The sequence below is a fragment of the Lynx canadensis genome, chromosome F1 (genome assembly GCF_007474595.2).
Source record: "Lynx canadensis isolate LIC74 chromosome F1, mLynCan4.pri.v2, whole genome shotgun sequence".
NCBI classification, from domain to species: domain Eukaryota; kingdom Metazoa; phylum Chordata; class Mammalia; order Carnivora; family Felidae; genus Lynx; species Lynx canadensis.
In genome coordinates this window covers 24785928-24813554 of record NC_044319.2, presented here as the reverse complement: position 1 = coordinate 24813554, position 27627 = coordinate 24785928, and the positions used below count along the sequence as shown (strand labels likewise).

The 27627-nt window shown below is 43.9% G+C and overlaps 1 protein-coding gene and 1 non-coding gene across 2 annotated transcripts in view; both read left to right on the top strand.

The window, feature by feature from the left end:
* The window catches only part of LAMC2 (laminin subunit gamma 2), a 57047-nt gene that overhangs the window by 354 nt on the left and 29066 nt on the right, over positions 1-27627 (top strand). Inside the window, exon 2 of the mRNA XM_030302973.1 lies at positions 19826-20014. Within this exon, the coding sequence (XP_030158833.1) occupies positions 19826-20014 (189 nt within the window). The remainder of the gene's footprint in view (positions 1-19825; positions 20015-27627) is intronic.
* TRNAQ-UUG lies at positions 15886-15969 on the top strand. The gene has a single exon. It is a non-coding gene; the product is annotated as a tRNA-Gln (tRNA).

Below are 27627 nucleotides of genomic sequence, written 5' to 3'. Positions count from 1 at the left end.
GTTTGATCAGGAATATGCCGGCGTACGAATTCTTTTCCCATCACGTGTTTTCGTTGATGGAATTGTGGTGGGAATGTTTTCTGTGAGTGTGAACACCATAAAGATTGAAAAGGAGCCTCTCTAATAATCCTTCTGGAATCCTCATCTCATCTTCGGGATGGAAACTGAGCCTTAGGAGTCTTAGCAACGCTTTATTTTTGCACAACGTTACTTCGAATAGTATTCTCACATTAATTCAACAGGCATTTACTGGGTGCCTATGTCATAGATTGATTTTTTTAAAAATATTTTTTAATGTTTATTTCAGAGAAAGAGGCAGAGAGTGACAGAGCATGAGCAGGGGAGGGGCTGAGAGAGGGAGGGAGGGAGACGCAGAATCCGAAGCAGGCTCCAGGCTCTGAGCTGTCAGCACAGAGCCCGACACGGGGCTTGAACCCACGAATTGTGAGATCATGACCTGAAGTTGGATGCTCAACCACCTGAGCCACCCAGGCACCCCATAGATCATTTAATCTTATCTAGGGTGTCCAAGGGCTGTCATATTGTGAGAAGTTCAAGTCGCTCACGTAAACAAAACTTGCTGAGAACCTAGCAACTGTTTGCTATAGGCACGGGTCAGTTATGACAACACATAACGGGTGTTTTCCCTGTCACTTGGTTTGACCGATGATATTCACTTGTTTAATTACCCTGAATTTTCATGTTTAGATTACTCCCTGCACCTGATGGCCTTTCAGTAATTATTTCACTAGGTCCAAGAGTCATTTTCACATATGTGAACGTGAGACAATGTTCACGCACGCACTGCGTTATCTTATGCTTTCCATAAATAGCTGGCTTGAATTCTATTTGAATGGCACGGATATTTTGGCATGTGTTTGAATGAATTGATACAGTGTTTTTTTTTTTTTCCCAAAATAATCTTGGAATTAACTTCCAACCCATCATCCCTGATTACCATTTTAAAAGCCATTTATGAAAATAATGATGTAGGTTAGGTTCCCTTATGGTTAACCTAGTGAGAAACATCCTAAAAGTAAGGAGAGAGTCTCCAAATATTAGAATTCAAAGGGACTGCTTATGGATCAACTACTATAGCCCTTGGCTTAAAATACGAAAACATGGAACTGGATTTGCACAAAGCTATACACCAGCTGTTGGCAGGGACACATCTGGCACTCGCAGGAGTTCTTAGGCTGGAGCTTTTGGGACCACATTGTAAAGTAATAAGGGAGCAAGTACATATGTTTTATATAATGGGTAATTTTTGAAGCAATTTTCCCATTGGCCACATCTAATGTGTTAGCATTAGATAACAGAAATAAATATGTAGGATTTTATCAGTTGTTAAGTAAAACCAGACTCGAGGACAGACTCAAGGATAGACAAACTGAGTATTCTATTTAGACAAGTCAGAAGCTATGTTCAGTTTCATTTCTAGACTCTCCCCTTCCTTGGAGATAGGTTGCTTAAGATATTAGACTCCCTCCTCAAAAAGGGCTTCATTTTGGCGTTCAATGAGAGTGTGAAAAGTTTGGCGTTAGGGTAGAGCACCCATGCTTTTCTATTCACGGGCTGCTGGGATGTGGTGTAAGTTGGACTAAAATATGGGACTGGCCACTTGCCAAAGTGACCTGCATCTGTGCGCCCTGTGGGCTGCACCTATGGGAGCCTGAAAGCCATGGCATTGCTTCCTGGCTGTTCCCTTGAAGGTGAAATTATGTGTTAGATGTCATCAGTGAGACTTTCACGGTTGGTCTCAGCTAAAGCACAGGTTTTAGGGTCAGCCTGATCTGGCTTCAAATTTTGGCTACTATTTTCTTATTAGTAACTATTCAGGCTCCTCAACTTCTTGGAATCTTCTCCTTCACCTGTTAAATGGGAACAGCAGTACTCTGCAACCTTGCAGAGCTGTTGGAAGGATGACAGATTATTGTAAAGTGCTTTAAAATGCTTAGAACCATGTTTCTTTAAAAATTCTGAAGCCAACAGTCGAGATAAAAATAGTGAACTTGGATGCACAGAGATTGCTAAGCAAGATAAGGACTTCCCTTCAGGAGCTCATAGTTGGTGTGTGAGAGAATGTGGCATATAGCTCCATTGGTCTGGATCACAGTTCACACAGATCATGACTGGAGAAGGGGCAAGAAGTAGAGAAGAGTGAGACTAGAAATGTAGCCAAGAACCTGGCTGTGAAGAGCCTTATGTACCAGGCTGCACAGCTAGGATAGTGCCTCATAGGTAAAGAAAAGTTGCAGATGGTTTATATAGAAGCAGGGGTGGGCATGGCCAGATTCATGTTTTAGCAAGGTCGCTCACTGAACGCCTTAGACGGAGTTGAGCTAGGAGAGGGCAATAAACGGCCATTGCAAGAATCCAAATGAGAGATGATGAAGGCTTTCATTGTGGTGGCAGAAATAGCAAAGTGGAAACAGATTACAGAAACATTTAGAAGGTAAAGTTGAAAGAATTTGGTGATCCAATGAGTATGTGTCAGGGATAGAAGGGGATGTCATGAGAAATAAGCAAGAGTCCAGGATGGGTCTGAGGCTTCAGGTGAGTGTGATTGGTTAGATAGCGATGCCATTAAAGGAAATGAGAACTCAAGGATCCGAATTGGGAGCAAGGTTGGATAGTGGATGAAGAGGAAGGAATGAGTTCCTATAGGGATATGTTAAGTCAGGGATGCCAGTGGAGATGGCCAACAGTCCTGGTGAACGGCTGGAACTGTGATCTTGAAGTTTAGAAGAACAGTTTGAAATATAAAATGGTGAGCCCAAAGGGAGAAAGCAAAGCCCTGACAATAGATGATATTACCTGGGACACAGAGGTAAGAGAAACCTCAACACTTACCAAGGAGATAGAAGAACAATGGAGAATAAGGAGGAATGGGCTTTGAGAATAGAGAACATTATCAAAGAGGAATGTTTTGCTAGCCAAAGGAGGATCTACAACAATGTAGGTATAATAAATGGTATTCAGACATAAAACTATAAATATACAAAGAATGAGGATCAACATGATACTGTTGGATTCAGCCATCAGTTATGTCTTGAAGCAATTATTCTAGAATGATAAGCTCAACATCCAAGATGATTAGAACACTAGTCTGGTTTCTCTCATGGTCGGATACTGGAAGAGAGATGCTGTGGGTCGTGGAAGAGAGCCCTGGAAAGGTTTATACTCTCTCCTGGATTCTGTTACTTAAACTGTGGAAATGGTATAGCATCATGCATACAGGTGCAGGCCTGGGTTCAAATGGTAGCTCCACTTCCTATTTGTGGGGTTTAGGCAAGCTACTTCCCCTGGTACTCAGTTTCCTGGTCTCTAAGATGAGGAAAATAAGTTGTTGCAATCATTACATACTAAAGCACTTTGCACAGTGCCTAGTAAGCACTGTGTTCAATATTATTGTCATAGAACTCTCCTGCCAATGCTGAATGTCAACATACTGTCTTCTGAGTTTTAAGCGGTGAACTTTTTTAAGAGGTTCCTTTCATTAGCTCAAGAAAGGTGATGAGGAGTCCTTCTGCTCAGGCTGAAATGAACCCCAAGTTTTACCCAATGAAATAAATGGGAATTCCTGACAAGGGACTCAGAGCAGATGGAATTTCAAGATCAGATGTCGTATCATTTCTTATCCTTGCTTTTTGGCAAACACCAGATCTTATCACATACAGATTCAGCAGGTCTATTGCTCTCTAGAACATGCTCAAATATATGATGAGCACTCCATAAGCTGCTCTCTCACTTCTTAATTGGAGACTTTCCCCATCCCCCACCAAAAAAAGGGTTTGGCCAACTTGATTATGAAACCATTTAGCAGTGTAAATGCAGTGGTCACATGGCTTTTTGTGTGTAATGTAGCACATTAATTCACAAACCTAAAGTCACATAATTTATAAAATAACTTACAAGTATTAGTTTGTAAATTCACATTTTATGAAGTAATTACATTCAAACTCCACCTTTAGCAGCTAACAGAACTTTAATACAGTTTCTTCTTTGCTTCGGTTTAGGTGGCTTGAGATATAGCTCCATTTGTGTCTGTTTTTCACACCGTCATTGGAAAGTACACCATTTTCAAAACGTCTAAAAGATTTAAAGATTATCCTTCAACGCACATTGTAATCTTCACAGCATAATCATCTTGAAAGGTTTATGATTTTCGACACTCAAAATTGTGAGATAATGAACAATTATGAGGGTTGGTTCAATAGCCTAGGCTTTTTCTTACTGATAAGTATCCAATGCATTGACTGACATCATTTCAAATTGACAGGTCTTCCCCAAATAATATTTTAAAATTAAAAGTAATTGAAAAAGATTTTGAAAAGACTTAAATGTGACCTTCCCCCCCCCCCCCGAAAAATAAAACCTCCCACCTTATTATATTCAAGTGTGTGCAATAAATAAGAGTATGGATTTGAATTGGGGGCATAAGCTGGAAACACCTATGAAGACTTAAATTCTGGGGTCCTGAACTGGGGACAGCCATCGGTTTAGCTCCACTGGTCAAGGAGCTGAGGAAGAATGTTGGTTTGTGATCAATGTTTATGGGAAAGTCAGGAGCATGAAATTAAGTTGTTGAGGCAATCTTGGGAATACTTTTCCCATTTAAGCTCTTAGTGGGCTCAAGTATATTGACTTTTTTTTTTTTTTTTTTTTTTTTTTTTTTTTTTTTTTTTTACACACCCTAGAGAAATTTCCAAGGACAAGACTTGGATCATTACAGACCAGTGTAGAAATAGGAGTGCCATAGATTCTGGAACTCTAATTTAGTCACAAATTAGGCCTAGCAGATTACTGAATCATTACTGGGCTGTGCTCTAATATAACCCCCAGGTACATGATGTAATATTTGAATTATATTCAAAGCCAAAAGCTAAGTCTTTTCTGTGTCTGTGGGTGACTGTATGTCTGTATAGGTGCCTGCCCAACAGTCATGTGCTTCCTTATGTCACGATTAGGAAAGAAAAGAATGGTTCTTCTTCCATCACTGGTCAATGTAAGGGCTCTAGCCTTTTCCTTCTGCTGTATCAGAGGAGAGGTGGAGATCAGTTGGGTAAAGGTCTATGTATCCTAGACTTCTTCAGGCTTGGCGACCATTTACAGAATGCCAGCTGTTTCTTTTCCAGATTTTATTTTTATTCATTTTGTGAATATTCACAGTCTAGAAAAAATTAAATCGCAGCCAAATCATTTCCCACACTGATTTAAACATTGGAAAAGTTATTCACATCTTTAGCTGCACTCATTTGGGGCATTTCTTATAAAAAGTTCTGCATGTTTCCATACTTTTTTCTCTTATTACAACATCATGGTATTTACTTAATTTTTACTAATTTTTTTAATGTTTATTTTTTGTGAGAAAGAGAATGAGCGGGGGAGAAGCAGAGACAGGGAAACACAGAATCCAAAGCAGTCCCCAGGCTCTGAGCTGTCAGCACAGAGCCCAGTGAGGGGCTCGAATTCAAGAACCACAAGATCACAAACTGAGCCAGCCAGGCACCCCAGCATCATGGTATTTAAATGAGAATGGTCCTTAGAGGTTCTCTACAAAAGCTTCTCCTTTTGTAGGTGAGAAAAATGATACCCAGCCGGCAAATGAACTGTGTGAATTCTCAGTTACATCAGAGCTGGGTTACCGCATATGTAATCCTCCTTCATAGATAGGAAAATTGAGGCACAGAAAAGTTATTTCCTTGACCAGAGCCATGCACTTAGTAAAAGGACCAGATTTCAGTTGCTAGTTTAATATTTCTAATTCTTATTAAAAATTTTCATTTAAATAAGAATATCCCTATGTCTCTAGTAGGGGCATCTGTGTCCTGGCTATTTTCAAGTCTTTATTTGTATACATGACTCCCTATGGTGGCCTTTCTTTTAAAAATGTCAGGGAACCACAGGTTAAGACCAAGCACAAACTCTAGTTGGTGAGGCATTGACCAAAGAACAGATTTTAAATGACTAAGTTTTCTCTTTCTCTTTTATTCTTTTTTTGTTCAACTCTGTTGTCAGATTGTCATGCAGGTTGGAATTGACTAGGTGGCTCAGTTAAAAAAAAAATAGGACAGTTGAGGGGTAGGGATAAGTTTTTTTTGTTTTTTGTTTTTTTTGTTTTTTACCGCTGTTCAATGACTGTTGACATTATGATTCTATACATGCATATTTATGTCCCGAGGCTATTTTTCTCCCCCTGTTGGAGTCCGTTGGTATAAGTTTTAGAGTCTTTCAGGATCAGGACAGTTTCATGGCCAGAACATTGTAAGCTTTGCACGTACTTACTATTTCAAATCATCACCCATTTTGCTTTTGGTAAAAGGGGATTCTGAATGTTGAAAGGTCATTTCTCATAGCAGATAGACCGGTCTACTTTGCAATAGCACCAGGTCCAACAGTAACCCAAAGCTTCTGCTCTTGCCTCGTGGGGCCAGGGGTGGGGGGCTGTTGTACACGGTGGGAGGGGATGTTCACATGCTGAAGCCACAGCTGACCTGCCATGGGAAGTGACAGTGCAGTAGCAGCACATTTGTTCAGCTGAGATACAAGACACATTGCACCTGCTCCCTGGTGGAGGCTTCATGGTCCAGTCTGATCTTCGTTTCTTCTTTTGATGGAGGTATAAAAAGTGGTTGGTCCCCTAAGAGACATTAACTTAATTCATTCTTCTGACGTTAAGCAGTACAGTTTTAATTTACTGTTTTCAGATGGATTTTTTCAGAAAAGAATCTCTAAGGAAGCTTCTATAAATGCACTTCATACATATTTTCCCAACACTGTAAATGCACATGAATTACCATTTTGTTCTTTTGTCCAAACTGAGAACTGCTGTGGTGCACAGTAAGCATATGCATACCTAACCGGGTTCAGCGTTGTGAAGGGATGTAGAGACAGCAGAAGAATCTATGGCTAATTTCCTTGTACAGAAGTATATTGTTCATGAAAGCAATGCAAGGTTTAAAAAGGAATTATTTGGTAACTTTTTAAAGGAGCCAACAAAACAAACTGAAATGATTGAAAAACCATATTTAATATGTATACTCTGAAAAGCATTTTCAGTACAAATCAGAATTTCCTTTTTAGCTTTTCTTTACCCAGACTCCTTATACACGTTTTATTTTTTTCTTTTGGTCCTCATTGCTTCAAGTGTCACCTCTAGCTGTCCTGAGCACTCTACTGTTGTTTATTTCAGTTGATTCTTAAGAGGGCAGAGTATACCTTTTGTTGAGTCATGTGGAAATGCTCAATGAATACTGTACTCTGAAGTTAGTCAAATATGCTTTCCATATTGATGTTTTTCTTTATAGATGATTTCTTAGAAATACAGAAAATTGCTATATACGGGGGCAGAAGAGTGTGGGTTTACATAGCAGTATTGGATATTTGCATATGGAATCCTTACCACGCACACTCACTGAGCCTCCATACTGAGGCTGACACTTGTGGTCTCGGAGTAGAGCCCTTGTAGGTGCCAGGTGCAAGGAAAGGAGAGACTCCTCTGTATCTCATGTCCTAATCTCCTCTTCTGTTTCACCTTTGAACTCAGACTGAGCCTCCTCCTGTACCCTGAACTCCTTTGCTAGTTAGATGAAAATTGGTGTCCCCAACCTCCCTGTTGGCTGGGATGTTCTTTCCCTCTCCCTGCTGTCTGCCTGGACCCTAGTGGGGGATTAAGGGAAGACATCTCCAGGTGTGGTCTCCTGGTGTATGCCTTACCAGGTGGAGTATCTGCGGTCCATGTGTGCCGTTTCCACATCTAGGTTGTAATAGAATATGCTATGAACTCAGTGAAACTAGGGGACTCCTTTTAAGTCATAATCATTCCAAAGGAAAATGTGGTGACCTGAGTTTGACTCTTGATGACTTTGGACTATTAAGGGTTCAAAAGATTGGTCCATAATTCTAACATCCCAAATTGCCCATGTGATTAGAACACCTGAAGTGTTCCTCTCCTTAGGGCACTTCTTGGTGCAGACTTACTCACACCTACTTGGGCATTTACATACCCTGAGAAGCAAACAGGCAGGATACACATCAGTGGTTCTGGCTCTGTTGGCTTAAAAGGCAGCTGTGAAAAATATGAGAGGAAAAAACTGAGTTCAATTAAAAGACTCTTCGTGAGGGAAGTGCCACTTTGGTTTTTTATTTTAATTAGAAAACATTGTGACATGCCTTAAAAAGATAAAACTGGAAGCAGACATTCACACATTAATCCACATTTCAAGATTAAACGAAGAAATGTTCAGACTTTGTTTTAAAGTATTCACCCAACCTGAGAAACATATTAAATCTTGGAAAGAAAAATTCCATGTAGGAGGCTTTAAAACTAGAAAATACTTAAGAGCATTTTCATCATCACATGTAAGTACAATATGGTAAAAATACCGTGTCATGTTGAGCATTTCAGGTTTGGAGACTTTGATTTTTGCAAATAGGATGATAGCTACCAGTGCCTTTGGTATCTACCTCACTGATAGATGTCAGATTGATCTTGCTTTGGACTTCATATGTTCAATTTGAATATGTGTAAAAATAACAAAGAATACATTAGAATAGATTGCTATTTAAAGGACACTTTCAAAGTGCCTGGATGGCTCAGTTGGTCAGGTGTCCAACTCTTGATTTTGGCTCAGGTCTTGATCTCAGGGTGGTGGGATTGAGCCCCACGTTGGGCTCCATGCTGAACATAGAGGCTGCTTGAGATTCTCTCTCTCTCCCCCCCCCCACACCCCCTCTGTCCCTCTCCTTTGCTCACATATTCTCAAATAATTAATGAAGGACACTTTCAATAGTTGCTTTTGTTCTGAAGATAAGCATTTGCTGGGTTGCTTTTTTTAATCTGAGTATACTATTCTCAAGATTCATTTTGTTCACTGTTTTCAGTCTAGCTCTTTACATTTGGATTTCCTATTAAGGAGCCTCATTACAAGTGACTTCTCGGAGGTGACGGCAGCTATCTTTGAGCATAAAAGTGTCAGTTTACAGGAGGCCAGTTTTTTGACTCGGAGGAAGGAAATAATATTCAATTGGACAATGGAGGCTTAATTTTTTGCATAACTGCTTTGGACAAACAAGAGAGAACATGGTGGTTGCCAATGTTAGCCCCAACTCATCTCTCCCCACCATGATGCTTTTCCCTTCACAAAAGAACTTTAAAAAGCTGAGGAAGCAAAGACAAAGTGAGGTATAAATGAAATGAATGGGAGAGAGGTGAAGATGTCCCAGTGAGGAGTGTTATATGAAATTAGGCTGGAAAAGTAGGTAGGGTTAGACCATGGAAGTATTTGTAGCAATGTCAAGGAATTCTGTCTTTATCCTAAAAGTCAAGGAGAATTATCAGAGTTGTAAGCAGAGAGGTATTGGTAGAATATATTTTGGTAAGGTTTTCCGACTGCTGGATGGAGGCAAGAGAAGTTTCTGGGAATTCATTCAGTCAAAAAGTATTGTAGGCAAGAGGTGATAGGGGTTTGGTCTAGAAGGGCTACTGTGGACATTGACTTGGGTGAACGAGCTATTTAGTGGGTTATGTCAATAAAATTTGGTGTTGAATAGAATACGGGCAAGGAAGAATGACGGAGAACCTATAAGAATAGCTTCCAGCCTTCTGACTCGAAGGGATGACAACTAGGAATTTGGTTTTAAACACATTTTGTGTGAAAAGCTTGTGAGGCAGCCAGCTGGACATGTAAAGTGGATGGCTGGTCTAGAGTTGACAATGAAGTTTGGGCCGGGAAGTACCTTGGCATACCGGTCAACAGCTATCATGGTTACCTAAGCCCTTGGCTTGGATGGGCAAGTCCCAGAGGGAGGCCTCAGGGCTGAGCCTGGAATAACCCCAACATTTAGAGTTAGTGTAAGGAGAGGAGCCACAAAGACTTGGGTAGGGGTGGGGGGACAAGGTCAGAAGCCAAGAGGAAATCTGACAGTATGGTCTTCTAGTGTCCAAGGGAAGACCGTTTCAAAAGGGAAGGAGAGAAAAAGATGTGGTATCTTGGAAAAGGAATGAGGGGCACAAAATGCTGGGGAGACAGGGCTAAATAAGGAAGAGCACGGGTGCCATCTCTGTATGGACTCATCCACAGATCACGGGTAACACTTTCCAAACCTACTGCCCTGTAACTGAGTCAGCATTAGCGCCCGGAGCCCCTGAAGTGGAAGCGAGGGCGGCAGAGCTGTGGGTGAGGGCGGCCAGCACACACTGCCAGGTTCAAACACGACGCTCAGATTCCTAGCCCCTGAGATCTTCCCTTGCGCCCGCCAAGTGCACCCTGCCTGTCAAGGCTGCCCCACCACTGCAAACTGATCTCCTGGTCTCAGGCAGGCCGTACCTCAGGCCCCTCCACCGCCCACCTGGCTCTGGCCTTGCTGCCCTTGGAGAGGGCAGGCTGGGTGTCACTGCAGCCCGGGGGTCTGGCACCACCAGTGCGGAGGTGGCCTGGAGGCAGTAATAGTTCCTCTGGTGTGAGAGCAACCAGAAAGTCTCAGCCACTCCTTCTAAGTGAACGGATCACCTTTCCTTTCTCTCTGTTCCTATCTCGCCCTGCATTTTTTTTATTGAAACATTAGCTTTTTATACTTACACTGAATGCCACATGTAGACAACGCAAATCTGGTGTGTTGAGAAAATTTCATATCGGGTCTCTGGACTCCTGGGAGATTTTCTGTATGTTCGGGTTTGTTGGTTTTGGGTTTTTTTTTTTTTTTTTTTTTTTTTTTTTACTTTTCTTAGAGTCAGACTGCCTCCCTCCCATCCATCCATCCACCTACCCATCACAGTCCTGCGCCCTGTGTTAGGTCCCATGTGGATACAAACGTAGAAAACGTTATAGAGGAAGCAAGTCATACACAAATAGTGAAGACAGGACAGAAGGTGAGAAGTACCAGGATGGAGGCGAGGATGAAGTCCCGTGGGCATTCAGAGGCGGGAGAAGCTATAGAAGGGCCATCGGGGGCCCTGCACGATATCGTTTATGCTCTTTAAAAGATCAGCCTGTGGCTGTGTGGATTTAGGGAGGTGGAGGCAGGTAGCGCTCCTGGCAAAGGAAGTGGCAAGCCTGGAGGCCTGAGGTGGGAAGGAGGTGGTGCTTCCCAGAGTTCATGCAAAGGTCTGTGTGTTGGAGCCCAGTGAACAAGAGAGAGAAAGAGGAATGCGGTAAAGTTGGAGACGTCGGCGGAGCCAAATCTTCAGGGTTTGGAAAGGAGCTTGGATTTTTTAATTTGTTGTTACTTGTGAGAGCACTAAAAAGCACGATGATCCCATACGCTGTACAGAGGATGGAAATTAGATCACCTCGGTGAAAAGCTGAGCATGTTTTTCAGCTTCGAACAATAGAAAAGACCTGCTTATACACAAACGATCAGATTGGCGCCAAGTTGTTAAACTTTCTCGTAATTGCTCGCAGTGTGTCCTACGGGGAACTTAAAATGAGGTCTTGATGAACAGCAGCCGCTGATGCTGATTATTCCAAGGCTTTGCCACAGTGCAAACCTAGGAAGTACCTGTGTTTTCAGTTTCCTTTCATTCTCCTAAGGATGCAGCTTGGAAACAGCCTTTGCCCCGTGCTTCCTGTCCGGACCTGTCGTTGCTGTGTGTTTGAGCGAGGGTGGGAGCCTTGTGAAGTGAGCCTGAGGGGCTCTGCACACTTGCTCCATTGTTTGCAGAGTCTGGGGGAGTGTGGGTGGCTGTGGGCAGATCAGCCTGTGTCTGGCAGCCTGGAGGGCTCCTCTAAGAAGCACCTTGAGGGTCAGCAACCGTATGCTATTATAGTGATTATTATAATAAATACTTAAGTGCCAAAGAAGCAGCAACAGAGAGGCAGACACAAAAACCACCCACACTTTACTAGACTGAAAGAAATATGTGAAAATCTGAGTAAAATGACTTGGTTTCATGTGTGTTTACACAGGGCTTGAGGTCAACTTGACGAATTTTATTGCTGTAGCTGTGGAGAGATGCCTGGCTGACAGAGACCAGGATTTCCGGGAGCTGGAGTGCAGGACAGAGAGCGAAAAGGACAGAACCTTGCAGAGATGTCTCTAGCTTGGAAAGAGTACGGGACAAATGAGGAGTTAAATAAGAGTAACAATGGAACCTGGCACCTAGGATACGGAGTTCAGTGAAAAAGGGAGAAAAAAAACTGCCTGTCTTGATTCCTAGACCCTGTAAGGCTTTGGGTCTGTTCAGGGTCTGAGAGGAACTTGTTTCTTTTTTCTGCTGCAGTGATAAATTAGCACCAGGTCCCAGACCCATGCCTGTCCATAGTGAAATGAGAAAAACATGGATAATGTAAGAAGTATTTCACAAAGCCCAATATATATATTAAATATCTACATATATCATATCTTATGTGACAAAATAAGACATCGGCAGCTCCCTTTTTTGAAATCATGCTGGCTTATGATGTCCCAGGATGCAGACATCCAGTGTGGCCTCTCTGTCAGGAATGCTTTTTATTCATTTTTTAAAAATGTTTATTTTTGAGAGAGCGCATGTGTGTGCAAGCAGGGAAGGTGCAGAGATGGGGGAGGGACAGAGGATCCGAAGCCAGCTCCATGATGACAGCAGAGAGCCCAATGTGGGGCTTGAACTCACGAAACACGAGATCACAACTTGAGCCACCCAGGCGCCCCATGAAGTGATCTTTGTTCAAGTGAAATGGATGTACATCTCAGTGACTAAGGACAGAAGGAGGAGGAGGGAAAAGGAGTAAGAACCAGTAAGAAAAATCTACCAATGAGGTACTTGGAAAAGAAAGATTTATCAGGAGAGGAAAGGAAAATATATAACAAAATGAGAGGTGAATAATTTGATACATTTGGTGGATAATTCATAATTGGTAAGAAAAACACCACGCCTGGTAGGTAAGCCGACAAAGCTCATGAACAGACCAGCCTCAAAATAGAGAGGTAAACCAGGGGCACCTGGCTGGCTCAGTTGGTGGAGCGTGCGACTCAACCTCAAGGTTGTGGGTTCAAGCCCCACATTGGGTGTAGAGATTAAAAAAAAAAAATCTTAAAAAAAAAAGTCAGCTTGGGGCGCCTGGGTGGCGCAGTCGGTTAAGCGTCCGACTTCAGCCAGGTCACGATCTCGCGGTCCGTGAATTCGAGCCCCGCGTCAGGCTCTGGGCTGATGGCTCAGAACCTGGAGCCTGTTTCCGATTCTGTGTCTCCCTCTCTCTCTGCCCCTCCCCCGTTCATGCTCTCTCTCTCTCTCTCTCTGTCCCAATAAATAAATAAATAAATAAATAAATAAATATTGAAAAAAAATTTAAAAAGTCAGCTTATGTCACTTTCACTTTCTCACCTCCCCCCTCCCACCCCACAACTTCCTGTTTCCTTTCACTGCTTTATGTATTTCTCTTTGACAAATATCACTATCCAAATATTCTCTGTATTACTTATTTTTTCCCCCCTCCTCACATGAGAACTTCATGAGGGCTGGGACATCTATTGGTTTTGTTTACCACTGTATCCATACTAGATACTCCATATGTATTTGTTGAGTGAATGGACCCTTGATAAATGCTTCCCAGGCAACTTAGGAAATGTCCAAAACCCCCATCTTTATACTTTCATTGCTTGTTTTTTTTTTTTTAACGATTATAATTTTTTGAGAGAGCACACACATGCAGCACGTGCATGAGCAGGGGAGGGGCAGAGAGAGAGGGGGAGACACAGAATCTGAAGCAAGCTCCAGGCTCTGAGCTGTCAGCACAGAACCTGACGTGGGGCTCGAACTCACACACTGTGAGATCATGACCTGAGCCAAAGTCAGATGCTTAACCGGCTGAGCCCCAGGCACCCTTCATCACTTGCTTTTCTGTCAAGATGCCCTGATGGACCAGACTTTAGCCTCTACTACAAAGCTGTAATCATCAAGACAGCATGGTATTGGCACAAAAGCAGACACATAGACCAATGGAATAGAATAGGAACCCCAGAACTAGACCCACAAAAGTATGGCCAACTAGTATCTTTGACAAAGCAGGAAAGAATATCCAATGGGAAAAAGACAGTCTCTTTAATGGTGCTGGGAGAACTGGACAGCAACATGCAGAAGATTGAAACTAGATCACTTTCTTACACCATTCACAAAAATAAACCCAAAATGGATAAAGGACCTGAATGTGAGACAGGAAACCATCCAAACCCTAGAGGAGAAAGCAGGAAAAGACCTCTCTGACCTCAGCCGTAGCAATTTCTTACTTGACAACCCCAAAGGCAAGGGAATTAAAAGCAAAAATGAACTACTGGGACCTTATGAAGATAAAAAGCTTCTGCACAGCAAAGGAAACAACCAACAAAACTAAAAGGCAACCAATGGAATGGGAAAAGATATTTGCAAATGACATATCAGACAAAGGGCTAGTATCCAAAGTCTATAAAGAGCTCACCAAACTCCACACCTGAAAAACAAATAACCCAGTGAAGAAATGGGCAGAAAACATGAATAGACACTTCTCTAAAGGAGACATCCGAATGGCCAACAGGCACATGAAAAGATGCTCAACGTCGCTTCTCATCAGGGAAACACAAATCAAAACCACACTCAGATATCACCTCACACCAGAGTGGCCAAAATGAACAAATCAGGAGACTATAGATGCTGGAGAGGATGTGGAGAAACGGGAACCCTCTTGCACTGTTGGTGGGAATGCAAACTGGTGCAGCCACTCTGGAAAACAGTGTGGAGGTTCCTCAAAAAATTAAAAATAGACCTACCCTATGACCCAGCAATAGCACTGCTAGGAATTTACCCAAGGGATACAGGAGTACTGATGCATAGGGGCACTTGTACCCCCAATGTTTATAGCAGCACTCTCAACAATAGCCAAATTGTGGAAAGAGCCTAAATGTCCATCAACTGATGAATGGATAAAGAAATTGTGGTTTATATACACAATGGAGTACTACGTGGCAATGAGAAAGAATGAAATCTGGCCCTTTGTAGCAACGTGAATGGAACTGGAGAGTGTGATGCTAAGTGAAATAAGCCATACAGAGAAAGACAGATACCATATGTTTTCACTCTTATGTGGATCCTGAGAAACTTAACAGAAGACCATGGGGGAGGGGTAGAAAAAAAAAAAAAAGAGGTTAGAGTGGGAGAGAGCCAAAGCATAAGAGACTCTTAAAAACTGAGAACAAACTGAGGGTTGATGGGGGGTGGGAGGGAGGGGGGGGTGGGTGATGGGTATTGAAGAGGGCATTCTTTTGGGATGAGCACTGGGTGTTGTATGGAAACCAATTTGACAATAAATTTCATATATTAAAAAAAAAGATGCCCTGAAACTAGATAAACCATTTATGAAATTCAGAAGCATAGCAAAATTACAAAATAAAAAAGAAATAAGAGCTCTAGACAAACTTGAACAAGGCCAAATATAAAAGAAGTATAATAAATTTTTAGAGTTTGTTTTAAAATGTAGCCAAGGCTTATATTTGGGTCTATTAACCTAAATAAGTCATTGCAGTAGAAGTTACCAAGGAAGGCTGTTTTCTGGACTGGTCTTCTGTAGAGAAAAGCATCCTTTCATGGAACAGGGAAGAGAGTGACTGCTAAATATTAGTATTTATATTTTTAAGGCATGTTAAGACACATGGGACACATGGGGTCCTTTCAATTTAGGAACCCCTGAGCTGTGTTTCTACAAGTTCAAGAGAATTTTCATTCATTTGTTCTTCAAACACACATCAAACACCCACTACGACCAGGCCACTGTGCCATATACTAGGGCTTCATTTCTCCTTTTTCTAAAGCAGGACATGTGTTTTCTTCCTGTTAGAAGAGCAGAGATTTGCCCTTGGACATAGATTTATTTCAAACAGAAATACAAAAAAAAATATTTTTTGGCCAACATTTAAAAATCAGATTTCAGTGGTGCCTGGGTGGCTCAGTCGGTTAAGCATCTGACTTTGGCTCAGGTCATGATCTCGTGGTCGTGGGTTCAAGCCCCACATCGGGCTCTGTGCCGACAGCTCAGAGCCTGGAGCCTGCTTCTCCCCCTGCCCCTCCCCCTACTCATGTGGTCTCTCTCCATCTCTCAAAAATGAATAAACGTTAAAAAATTTTTTAAATAAAAAAGATCAGATCTCCTACAGGGCCAGATTTCTGTTTTCTTTAGAAACCTGAGTGGAAATGCTGACCACAGTAGGCAGGATCCCCATGTGGCTACACTTGGCTGCTTTTCCTCTTAGCCCTGTTGGCAGAGTCCCCACTGATCCCAGTCACCTCATTCCTAGCCGGGCAGTGCCCTTCAGCAACCAGCGTGCCCATGGTAGTGGTTAGGCAGAAATCGGTCACAGAATAAAAAGGACAAGCCTCAGGGTGCCTGGATGGTTCGGGCAGTTAAGCGTTTGAGACTCTTTTTGGCTTAGGTCATGATCTTATCTGTTTGGTTTGTGAGATGAAGCCCCACAGCATGAAGCCTGCTTGGATTCTCTCTCTCCCTCCCCTCACTCTCTTTCTGCCCCCTCCCCTCAATGCTCACACACACAGTCTCAAAAAAAAAAAAAAAAAAAAAAAAAAAAAAAAGACCAGGCTCAAGCTGTATGAGGCCCGTTTTATTAAGCCAATTGCAAGAATATTCTGGAATTTCAAAACATTTCTTTCCCCCCAGTAGCGAGAATGAGTAATAGTTTTAGGGAGGTTGGTCTAAATTTGGGAGATGATTTGAGACCATGTTTCAAAAGCATCAGCGACAAAAGGGGTCATCTCATGCAAGAGGAGCAAAGTCTCTACCCTTCTTCTCTGGGGGTGAAGGTTCAGAAGACTCAATATTAAGCTAAAGTGCAGCGCAGCTAAGGGTTGAGCTCAGTGCAGCTTGGAAACCTCAAAGTCCTGCAGGCAGGGCTGGGGAACATCTTCATGAGGTTCTCACACGATGCAGACATAGGAGGCCTATACACTCCCCGACACAAGGCCTACTTGGCCCTACCCAGTCAGCACAACCTTGGGCTTTCATGGAAACCCCAGTGAGAGAGGGGGATTCGTCAGTGAGCAAGTTCCAGAGCAGTTGCTGGCTGAAGATCCCCCTTGCTCAAACTGTAATGTATCTCTGCAGAAGGCTGGGGGATTTAAAGGGAGAACACAGTTTTTTCAGAGTAGAGCCTGACAGGAGAGAGGACAGAAGGGGAGGGAGGCATTAAACACCAGATTATAACAAGGGTGTCTATTTTTGAAATAGTGTTCTAAATATATCATGAGCCATCCTTATAAAGTTAACGATTACCAGCAAAAAGTTTGTTCTGGGTCAGAAAGGCACAGTGAAAATTTTGTAATTGTTTTGAGACTGCCCTCAAAAGGCACCCAGGACAGAAAGGGCATTGGCACACTGCGTGATCCAGGCGACTGACCTCACACAAGGGTCGTTGGCTGAATTTAGCGCTTATACACGCCTAAGGATGTTCTCAGCAATTTCACAGCACATGACAGCTGTGTGGCACATCTGTTCGGGATCCAAAAAATCAGTCACACAAGCATTCACTGGGGAAGATTGGAGTTGGCACCCGTTCTGCAAAGAGAGCTGGGAGTCTGAATTGAGTGCAAGCTTAACACACTAAGTTTAACGAAATGCAAAACTGTGTCCGTGGAATTCTAACACCCAGTTGTGTTGCATGCTGAGCTAGTCGAACCACACTTGGAGGACTGTGATAAATTCAGGCCCTTTTAAGAAAGACATTGGGAAATCAGTATGTTCCTTGGAGGACAGTCAAGAAGAATCTAGAAATCATCCTATGGGAAACGGTTGAAAGACATGGAGGTGACAGGCCTCCAGTTTAACCAGAAGGAGAGAAGGCTAGAGAGGGAGATAGGATAGCTGTCTTCAGACAGTCAAAGCCCCGGCTGTCACAGTGCTTGTAAAGCCATGTTTGAAACAAAGTGATAAGTAAATGAAGGCCACAGGTGTGCGTGTGTTTTCCAAGGAAGAGCAAGGACACATAGTAAAAATTACAGGGAGGGAGGCAGAGTTAAAACTCCCGAAAAAGTAATCTGGAACAACCAGTGCGGTCTGTGGCGGGACAGGATTTATGTAGGGGCTGAATGAGCCTTTGTGAGGGATTTCTAGGAGGAACGGCTACCTGCAGTGGTAACCAGGTTCTCAAGAAGCGGGGGTGGGGGTGGGGGTGGGGGTGAAGGCTTTGTGGTTGGACACACTTAGGAGCAAATTGTATGGTTGCCATTTAGCTGTGTGACCTTAAGCAAGATATCCAGCATTAGGTTCTTCATCCGGTCAATGGGGACAAGACCACTCGTGCTGATGTGTTCTTGTGAGAAGTAACTGAGCTGATATGTGTGAGGTGCTAGAGACGGCATGGGCTCTGGAGAGATGTGTGTGGTAAGAAGTCGCTTCAGAAGCTCATCACGTTTACTTAGTCCCCTTTGTGCCTTCAGAGCCCTGACATGGCCTGCACAGGGCAGCTGTTCAGCATGTGCGTTGGCATTTTTTTTTTTTTTTTTTAATCAGTGCTCTGGGTAAGTTGTGGCCCTAGGCAGTTCTAGAAGTGGACTCTTATTGAGGCCACGTGGCCAATGGCCAATGTGCCTGGTGGAAAGAAAATGAGGTCTGGCATCAGACACAGGTTCCAACCCTAGCTCTCCACTGGGTCAAATTACTTAACCTTTCTGAAATGCATTTTACTCCTCTGAGGCGATGCCTGTCTTGTGTGAGTGAATTAGCAGGTGTGAAGGGCTTGGTATTCTTTTCTCATTGGGATCCTCTCAACAGTCCAGGGAGGCAGGTAATTCCTTTTACATTTATAAGAAATAAGGTTCAGAGAGTTGAAGAGATTTGCCTCCAAAAATAGAACTAGTACTGATTTGGTCCAATTCTTTTAACCTCAAGGCTTATCGTCTTTGTCTTCTCAGTTGTGACAAACGTTTTTTAGAGTCTGCTGTGTGCCAGGAATTATGTGGAGTATTTCCATGTTTCCTCATTGACAGGAATTATGTGGAATATTTCCACGTTTCCTCATTGACTTTTAGGTCCCCCATGGAGAGGTCGCTCAATGGGGTAAACTTTCCTAGACATTTGGGAAAGTTGATTCTTCATGGGACTCTGGTTCCCGTTGGCACCTGGCTCTGGGAGGGACACTCAAGGCACAGTGAAGGGCAGAGGGAGATTCCTGTCCAGTCACATTAGCTCCTCAGCCTTGACCATCACAGGAGGGACAGCTATCGTGGACCTTGAACAGAGGACGCCGTCAGCTGTTGGACAGCTGTGCCAGAGCGCACCCGCTGGCAGTCCTCAGGTTTTCTCTAGCCGGTAGACTTGTTCTATGGGGTTGCGCAGGGCTGTAAAAATGAGTTCTTTGCAAATTTAAGTCAGGAATTTGTACATAAAAATACATAACGAAGGGTGCCTGGGTGGCTCAGTTAAGTGTGCAACTTCGCCTTGGGTCATGATCTCACGGTTCAAGGGTTCGAGCCTCACATTGGGCTCTGCACGGACAGCTCGGAGCCTGCTTCGGATTCTGTGTCTCCCTCCCTCTCTGCCCCTCCCCTGCTCACGCTCTGGGTCTCTCTCAAAAATAAACATTAGAAAGAATACATAACGTAAGATTTTTGGTGTCTCTTGAGGAATGGGACAGTCGGGCAACCCTGAGCTCACGTTCTCCCTGACAGCGACCCCCCCGCCCCAGCATGCTGCTGCTCCCTTTGGGTGGGGCAGAGACTCTCCCAACCTTCCTTCGACCCATGTCATCCTTACCTTACTCCAAGTAGCTGGCGTGAATATTTAGTACCCTGCGCATAGTTTACATTAATGATAACATTGTCTCTGAGCTTTTTACTAGCGAGGTCTTTTTCTTCCCCCATCCCTAGTCTGTGATTGCAGTGGGAAGTCCAGCCAATGCGTCTTTGATCAGGAGCTTCACAGACAGACAGGCAACGGGTTCCGCTGCCTCAACTGCATTGACAACACCGATGGCGTTCACTGCGAGAGGTGCAAGGAGGGGTTCTACCGACAGAGAGAGAGGGATCGCTGCTTACCCTGCAACTGTAACCCCAGAGGTAATGTGCGACAGCAAGAACAGACCTGGAGGGTAGTATGTTGAGTGAGAGGAGTCAGACTGAGAAAGACAAACACCATATGATTCCACTCCTAAGCGGAATTAAAGAAAACCCACAAATGAGTAAACAAAAAAGCAGAATCAGGGGAGCCTGGCTGGCTCAGTCAGAAGATTGGGCGACTCGATCTTGGGGTGGCGAGTTTGAGCCTCATGTTGGGTGTAGACATTAAATAAATTTAAAAAAGGGGGGGGCAGAATCAGACCTATACAGAGAACCAACCAATGGTTGCCAGAAGGGAGGGGAGGTGGGGGGGATGGGCAAAATAGGTGCAGGGGAGAGGGAATACAGTGATATTGTGATAGTGTCCTATGGTGACAGGTGGTAGCTACACTTGGGGGGAACACAGCATGACCTACAGAGATGCTGAATCACTGTGTTGTACACCTGAAACTAACGTAACCTTGTGTGTTGACTATGCTAAAAAAACAAAAAAAAAAAAGTAGTTGGGGGAAAGGCAAATAGAGAGAGAGGGGGAGGGGGAAGGAAGAGAAGCCAGGAAGGCAAGAGAGTGGTGTTCAACATCTAGAACAATTGGGAATCTACTAGACACTGGTAGTGTAGTGTCTTAGCATTTCTATCTGAAAGGCAACACATTTTTCTGTCTTAAGTCTGGGTTGTAGGAATCAGCTGGAGTCTTTAGGACACAGTTGGCTTGAATTCTAGTAGCAAGAGGCCCATGATTACTTTCCCTGGCAGATGACAGTTTGGCCCAGGGACAAAGGAAGCTTTGTAGGCTTCCAGTGCACCCATAGCAATGCCTTTGACCAACCTCTCGAAAAATAAAGGGATAGGAAAATCTGTTTCTGGTGCTATGGTAGGTGCTAGCAATATAAAGTTGTATTAGTCCAAGAGACACCCTGATTAATAGGCAGATTAGAGGGGCACCTGGGTGGCTCAGTTGGTTAAGCATCCTCCTCTCGATTTCTGCTCAGGTCAGGATCTCAGGGTCATGACCTCAGGGTTGTGAGATCCCGCTGAGCACGGAGTCTGCTTAAGAGTCTCCCTCTCTGCCCCTCCCCCACTCTTTCTCTCTCTCTCTCTCTCTCTCTCTCTCAAAAAAAAAAAAAAGGCAGATTAGAGTCTTTGATGGGTTTGTTCACAAAAGAAAATACAATCAATAAATAGGAAATACCTACAAGATGGCTGGTTCATAGCAGGAATCCTTTGTTTTTTAAAACATGTCGCCCAGTGCTGTATTCTCACAGCTGTGGGTAGTTCTTGCCTACACAGATGTACGTGTTGTGCTATATTCATCATGGACAGTAAAGACAAGTTAGTACATATAGAGAAGGAGAGACCAGTAGTTCTGTTAAAGAAGTTGAGGTTTTTTAGAATACCTTGTCTATTATCTTTTTTGGAAATATCTGTTTCTCTTCTTTGTTAGAAAGTGTTTAACAGCATAATAGGATAAGTGTTAGTGTGCTTAATGGGTATAAACAGCTTAATGAACGTAAAAATGGGCAGGTTTTGGTCTAGCCAGGAGATGCCGGTAGAGTGTGTTAGAATTACAGAACACTGGGGATGACCCCAGGCTGATGCAGACCCAAATTCCAGCAAACACTTCCCAGTTCACCAAACTTGCGGTTACGGTGTGTTTGAGTCCAATTTGCTCAGCTTTGTGGCATAGGGTCAGCATCCAGAATCTTTTGGATTTAGCAATTCTTGTGAATTAATTTTTCTTTATGAAGTTCTTTAAAAGTTATTCCATGTTAGTGGGCATTCAACCCTTCTGAAAAGCCCAGAACCCTTTAGGATATGCAGCTTCATTGTGAGTCACTGGAGTTGTGTCATCCCAGCAAGACGATCAGCGAGAATGTAATTAGAAACTTAATTAACTTAGCTGGAGAGCCTGGCCTGAAGACAAGGTTATTAGTCCGTGCAGTAGACAAGGAGGCTGCCACGTGGCTGAGAGATGGTAATGAAGGATTTGCCGCACCATCTCTTTTTCACTCGAGTCCATTGCTCGCCCAGCATCCATGAGCCTGGCTTTTTCTTTGCCTTTGGGGGGTATACATCCCAGGCTCAGTGTGAACATCTTGGTAGACAGAGGAGGAGCCCAACAATGAATTATAGCTTATATGATCCCTAACATGCATTACCCACTTTCTCTGTGCCAGGCACTTTGCTAGATGCTTTCATCCAGCAATTAATTTAATCTTCACAAATAACCATATGAAGAGGGTGCTATTATTATGTCCATTTTACGGATGAGGTGGCAGGGCCTTAGAGAGGGGGGTGAAGAAATTTGCTGAAGGTTGTGTAGCTAGGTGGCCAGCCCCAGGTCCACAGACATCAAAGATGGTAAAGACTAGTGGTGGGTTTTGGAGCCAGAGAGCCTGGGTTCAAATCTTGGTACTTCCGCTTCTGCTGTGTCATTCCGGGCATGTCCCTTCACCGCTTGCTGCCCCTGTGTCCCCATCTGTAGAAGGGGGACATCATGCTCTTCCCACCACAGGATTGTGTGAGAATTGTGTTAAGCACGTGGTAGACAACTCAGTAAGTTGTAGTTGATTTTTCTTTTTTTTTAATTAGGACAGATCAGTGTGGCAGTTTCCTGGGACACCGGCTTTTTTAAGTTACATTCTACTTTAGAAGGAATGCTGTCAAGGCCATATATTTGGTCTGAAACTATTAGCATTTTATTTTCTTATTAATATCCTGAAATTGGCAGTGAACTTTTCAAATGTCTTTTAAAGAGTGGGGAAAGGGAGGCCTAGAGGAGCTGATGGACTCCAGTCCTCTAACAAGTAATTGCAAAAGCTAAAGTTATAATCCAGAGTTCTGATGGAGAACTATTCTTATTCCTTCCATATGAACAAATAAAGCATCAGAATGCTGTTCTTTTATCCCCAACATCAGACAATTAGATGTCCAGGAAAAGCTTCATGGATCTTATTTCCTAAGATCTGGGTAGTGCTTTATATTTTTCCAGAATATTTTTATAGGCTATATCTTCTTCAGTGTTCATAACAACTTGACAACCTGCAGGTGTTAGCACGCTCCACCCACCGTTATGGACACGAAGAAGGTGACGTTCCAGAGTCTGACCTGCGAGCCTGAGTGGCACGTTAGTGACAGAGACGGTTCCCACCCTGTGCCGTCTCCCACGACACTGTGGCTGCCCAGATTCCTAGCCCAGTGGCACAAATTTAATTCCCTATGGGATTTCTCAGTCTCCCAGTCAGCCAGAAGATATGCATCACCTACAAGGGAATTTATCATATATTCAATCTCAAAATGAAGAACACACCTTACCAAAAAATGCAATCATTCCATGTATGGTGAATGAAGCCAGCAGCATCAGTAATCCCCAAAGTGGTCACAGATTTTGGATGTCACATCAGTTTCTCATAAATATAGCAGCCAGGCTTATTTTTAGGTGATGACTTTGTGGGTTCAGCAACAGGGCTGAGTTCTCAACTCTTATAACCATGTGTGTAAAAGCCCTGAAAACCTCTTGCAAATATTTTGAAATTCACTGTACATACATGTGTGGTTTTTTCTTTCCATGACACCTAAGTTCTTGAGACCTGTATGGACATCAAGGATACTGGCCTTGTTCTCTTAATTATTATTTACATATTTATGATCCTGACAATGGATTACAAAATTTGGGTTATTATTGAAAACATGCCTTAATTTTTCTTAATGTTTTATTTTTGAGAGAGAGAGAGAGAGAGAGAGAGAGAGAGAGAGAGAGAGAGGGAGGGGCAGGCAGAGGCAGACACAGAATCCGAAGTGGGACTTGAACTCATGAACCGTGAGATCATGACCTAAGCCAAAGTCGGACGCTTAACTGAGTCACCCAGGTGTCCCAAAACAGGTCTTAAATAACTTATAATTCTTAAATTCTTGTTACTTTAAAATACAAGAGTGTGTGTGTGTGTGTAAAGGGTTCTCAAATGGACATACCCTCTTGTTTACTATTTATCAAAAAAATTTAACATTTTTGAGACAAACACAGCACAAGCAGGGGAGGGGCAGAGAGAGAGACAGACAGACAAACAGACACACAGAATCCAAAGCAGGCTCCAGGCTCCAAACTGTCAGCACAGAGCCTGACGCAGGGCTCAAACCCATGAACAGTGAGATCATGACCTGAGCTGAAGTCGAACGCTCAACTGACTGAGCCACCCAGGTGCCCCTTAATTTGCTATTTTTTAAATAGTAATCATTTTAGAATAACTTCTTGAACCCTCAGATGCACAGAAACTATATAAGCCCTAAAAGAGCTTATTGGGACACAAAACAGGAAGCTATTTTGTTCTTTCAACCCAGTTATTCACAATCCTTAAAAGCAACTCACAATGTAGGAATTGGGACAAGGGTTTTTATTTTAATGAGAAACTTTGAAAACCCAGTGCTATTATTTTGGCAGTTTTAGAATGTGAACTAAAGTAGTCACTTTCACAGTAAGGACCCGTGCACATGTCTGTGTCAAGGTTTGCGGGAGGCCTTGAGATAGCAGCGTAAACTACATTCTTCCAGTGCCCATTACGTGCGAGACACTAAATTAGGCCTTTATATATTTTAGTTCAAAGTCTTGCAACAGCTCCATGAGGCATAGGCTGTTACCCTCACTTAAAATAAGCGATGAGTAAGCAGTTTACCCAAGGACACAGAGCTAAGTGGCAGAGCTGGTTTTGAAGGGAGAGTTGTTGGATTTCAAAGTCTGGGCACTTTGACCCCCAGTTTCTAGAGCAGAATTCTCTAGATAATGTCCTGTAGAGCGCAGTGTTCAAGATAATAGGCGTGGCCTGTAAGAATGTCAAATAATGGTTGGAAACACTGGCCTTAAGAGTTAAACAAGCGTCATGCCTACTGAATGAAGTTATAAGTCTCTGAAAGGCCTAGAGTGTACCATTTCCCGAACTCTTTTGAACATAGAATGCCTATTTTCGTGAGAGCATTAATTTCCCTCAGAACGGTGTTTTGTAGAATAACCAATTTGGTCTATGTAGGCCAGAGTCCAAAGCAAAGTACAGTCTTTTCCATTTTCTAAGAATAACTCATTTCTGAAAAATTACTGCAGGGAGAATTTAAAAAATTTTTTTCACATTTATTTTTGAGAGACAAAGACAGCACAGTGGGGGAGGGGCAGAGAGAGAGAGACTGAGACACAGAATCTGAAGCAGGCTCCATGCTATGAGCTGTCAGCACAGAGCCTGACCCGGGGCTCGAACCCATAAACTGCGAGATCATGACCTGAGCCAAAATGGACGCCCAACCGATGGAGCCACCCAGGCACCCCTGCAGGGAGAATGGTCTTAAGTCAAAAGCGTGATTTCCATAAATTGGAATGGAGAAAAAAAAATGTGTTTCTGAACCCATCAACACCCATTTGTGTTAAACAAAGAAAACAACTAATTGTATTAAAGAGAGATGTCTTGGGGTTCCTGAGTGGCTCAGGACTTCGGCTCAGGTCATGATCTCACCATTTGTGGGTTTGAGCCCTGCGGCAGGCTCTGTCCTGACAGTTTGGAGCCTGGAGCCTGCTTTGGATTCCTTCTCTCCCTTTCTCTCTCTCTGCCCCTCCCCCTGCTCGCATTCTGTCTCTCAAAAATAAACGTTTAGTTTTTTTTTAAATAAAGAGGGATGTCTCCTGTTGAATGTTACTTATCAGAGCATAATTCAAAAACAGCTTTCCTTCTTAGCTGTGTTGGCTGACAGCTTGTAGAGTAGAAGGGCCCCTTCAAGCTTTACAGAGTTGACATGGGGTCTTCCACCAGCTCTGAGTGTGACTGATGTTGTTCATGTTCCACAGATGGCATAAAAACCTTTATGTAGGTGCAGAGCCAATACCTTTATCGATTTGAATTGTATCTACCAGTGAATTAAAAATTCAAATAACTGATTAGAAAGAAAGGAGCAACTGGTTAGTGTCCTGTCGGCTTGGTACCAGCTACTACGGTCTGCTGAGACAGGCGGATTATTTGATCATTCTGCCAGCACAGGGAAATCGTCAAGTAGGGGAGGTACACTTCTCACCACCTTCCTGCTCAGCTTTTGCTACCTTTGACCCTCTCCCAACAGCCCCGACCTCTTTCACGGCGTACATGGTTTCATCCGACAGATTTCTGGGCATCTCCTCTACGTCGGGCTCTGTTCTGGGCACTGGGGACAGCAGGGAACACAGACTGAGGGAATCCTGAGGAAGCAGGACTATGGTAGTGGTGGGATGGAGATTTTAGATTTGGGGATCCAAGAAGATTTCACTAGAGAAGTAGTAGTAACTCAGGACCGGAGAGCCAAGGATGGGCCAATCAGGGGACGCTCTGGGGAAGGAGGGTTCCAGGCCAGGGGAGCAGCAAGTGCAGGTGCCTGAGGGGAGAAGCAGTCTGGCACGTTCTACCAGCAAGGCTGGGGGGGCTGGGGGGCTGGGAGCAGAAGGAAGGAAGGAGAGGTTGAGTCTTGTGGGCCATGATATAGTTTGCATTTTATGCTGCTTACAGTGGGGAGCCACCAGAGGACTAAACAGATGAGTAATGTGATCGGAATTCAATTTTTAAATGTTTAATGTTTATTTTGAGAGAGGGAGAACACGCAAGTGGAAGGGAAGGGCAGGGGATGAGGGGGATGACAGAATCCTAAGCAGGCTGTGTGCAGTCAGCCCAGAGCCTGACATGGGGCTCAAACCCATGAACTGTGAGATCATGACCTGAGCCAAAAATCAAGAGTTGGACACTTAACCAACTGAACCACCCATTTAAAAATAAATTCCATTTTTTTTTTTAATGTTTTATTTTTGAGAGAGGATGAGCTGGGGTGGGGCGTGTGCAGAGACAGAGGGAGAGACAGAATCCGAAGCAGGCTCCAGGCTCCGAGCTGTCAGCACAGAGCTTGATGCAAGGCTCGAGCCCATGGAACTGTGAGATCATGACCTGAGCCGAAGTTGGATGCTTGACTGAGCCACCCAGGCACCCCAAGATGAATTCCATTTTTAAAGGAGGATGAGAGGAGAGAAAGGAGACAAGGATGGAGGCCGGGAAGAGAGAGAGTGGGAGGCCGGGAAGAGAGAGAGTGGGAGGCCGGGAAGAGAGAGAGTGGGGAGGCGGGAATGAGAGAGAGTGGGGTAGGCCGGGAAGAGAGAGAGTGGGAGGCCGGGAAGAGAGAGAGTGGGAGGCCGGGAAGAGAGAGAGTGGGAGGCCGGGAAGAGAGAGAGTGGGAGGCCGGGGAAAGAGAGAGAGTGGGAGGCCGGGAAAGAGAGAGAGTGGGAGGCCGGGGAAGAGAGAGAGTGGGAGGCCGGGAAGAGAGAGAGTGGGAGGCCGGGAAGAGAGAGAGTGGGAGGCCGGGAAGAGAGAGAGTGGGAGGCCGGGAAGAGAGAGAGTGGGAGGCCGGGAAGAGAGAGAGTGGGAGGCCGGGAAGAGAGAGAGTGGGAGGCCGGGTCCTGGGAGAAAAGACAGAGGCTTGAACTGTGGCGGGGGAAGGGAAGGCAGTGAGAATGGAGAAGAGTCCGGCTTCCGGCGTGGCACAGTTGCCGTCCTCAGCACCGTTCTCTCAGCAACTCTCAGTCTGAGAGGGCCCGCTGACCAGTATGAGCACGTCTGTACAAA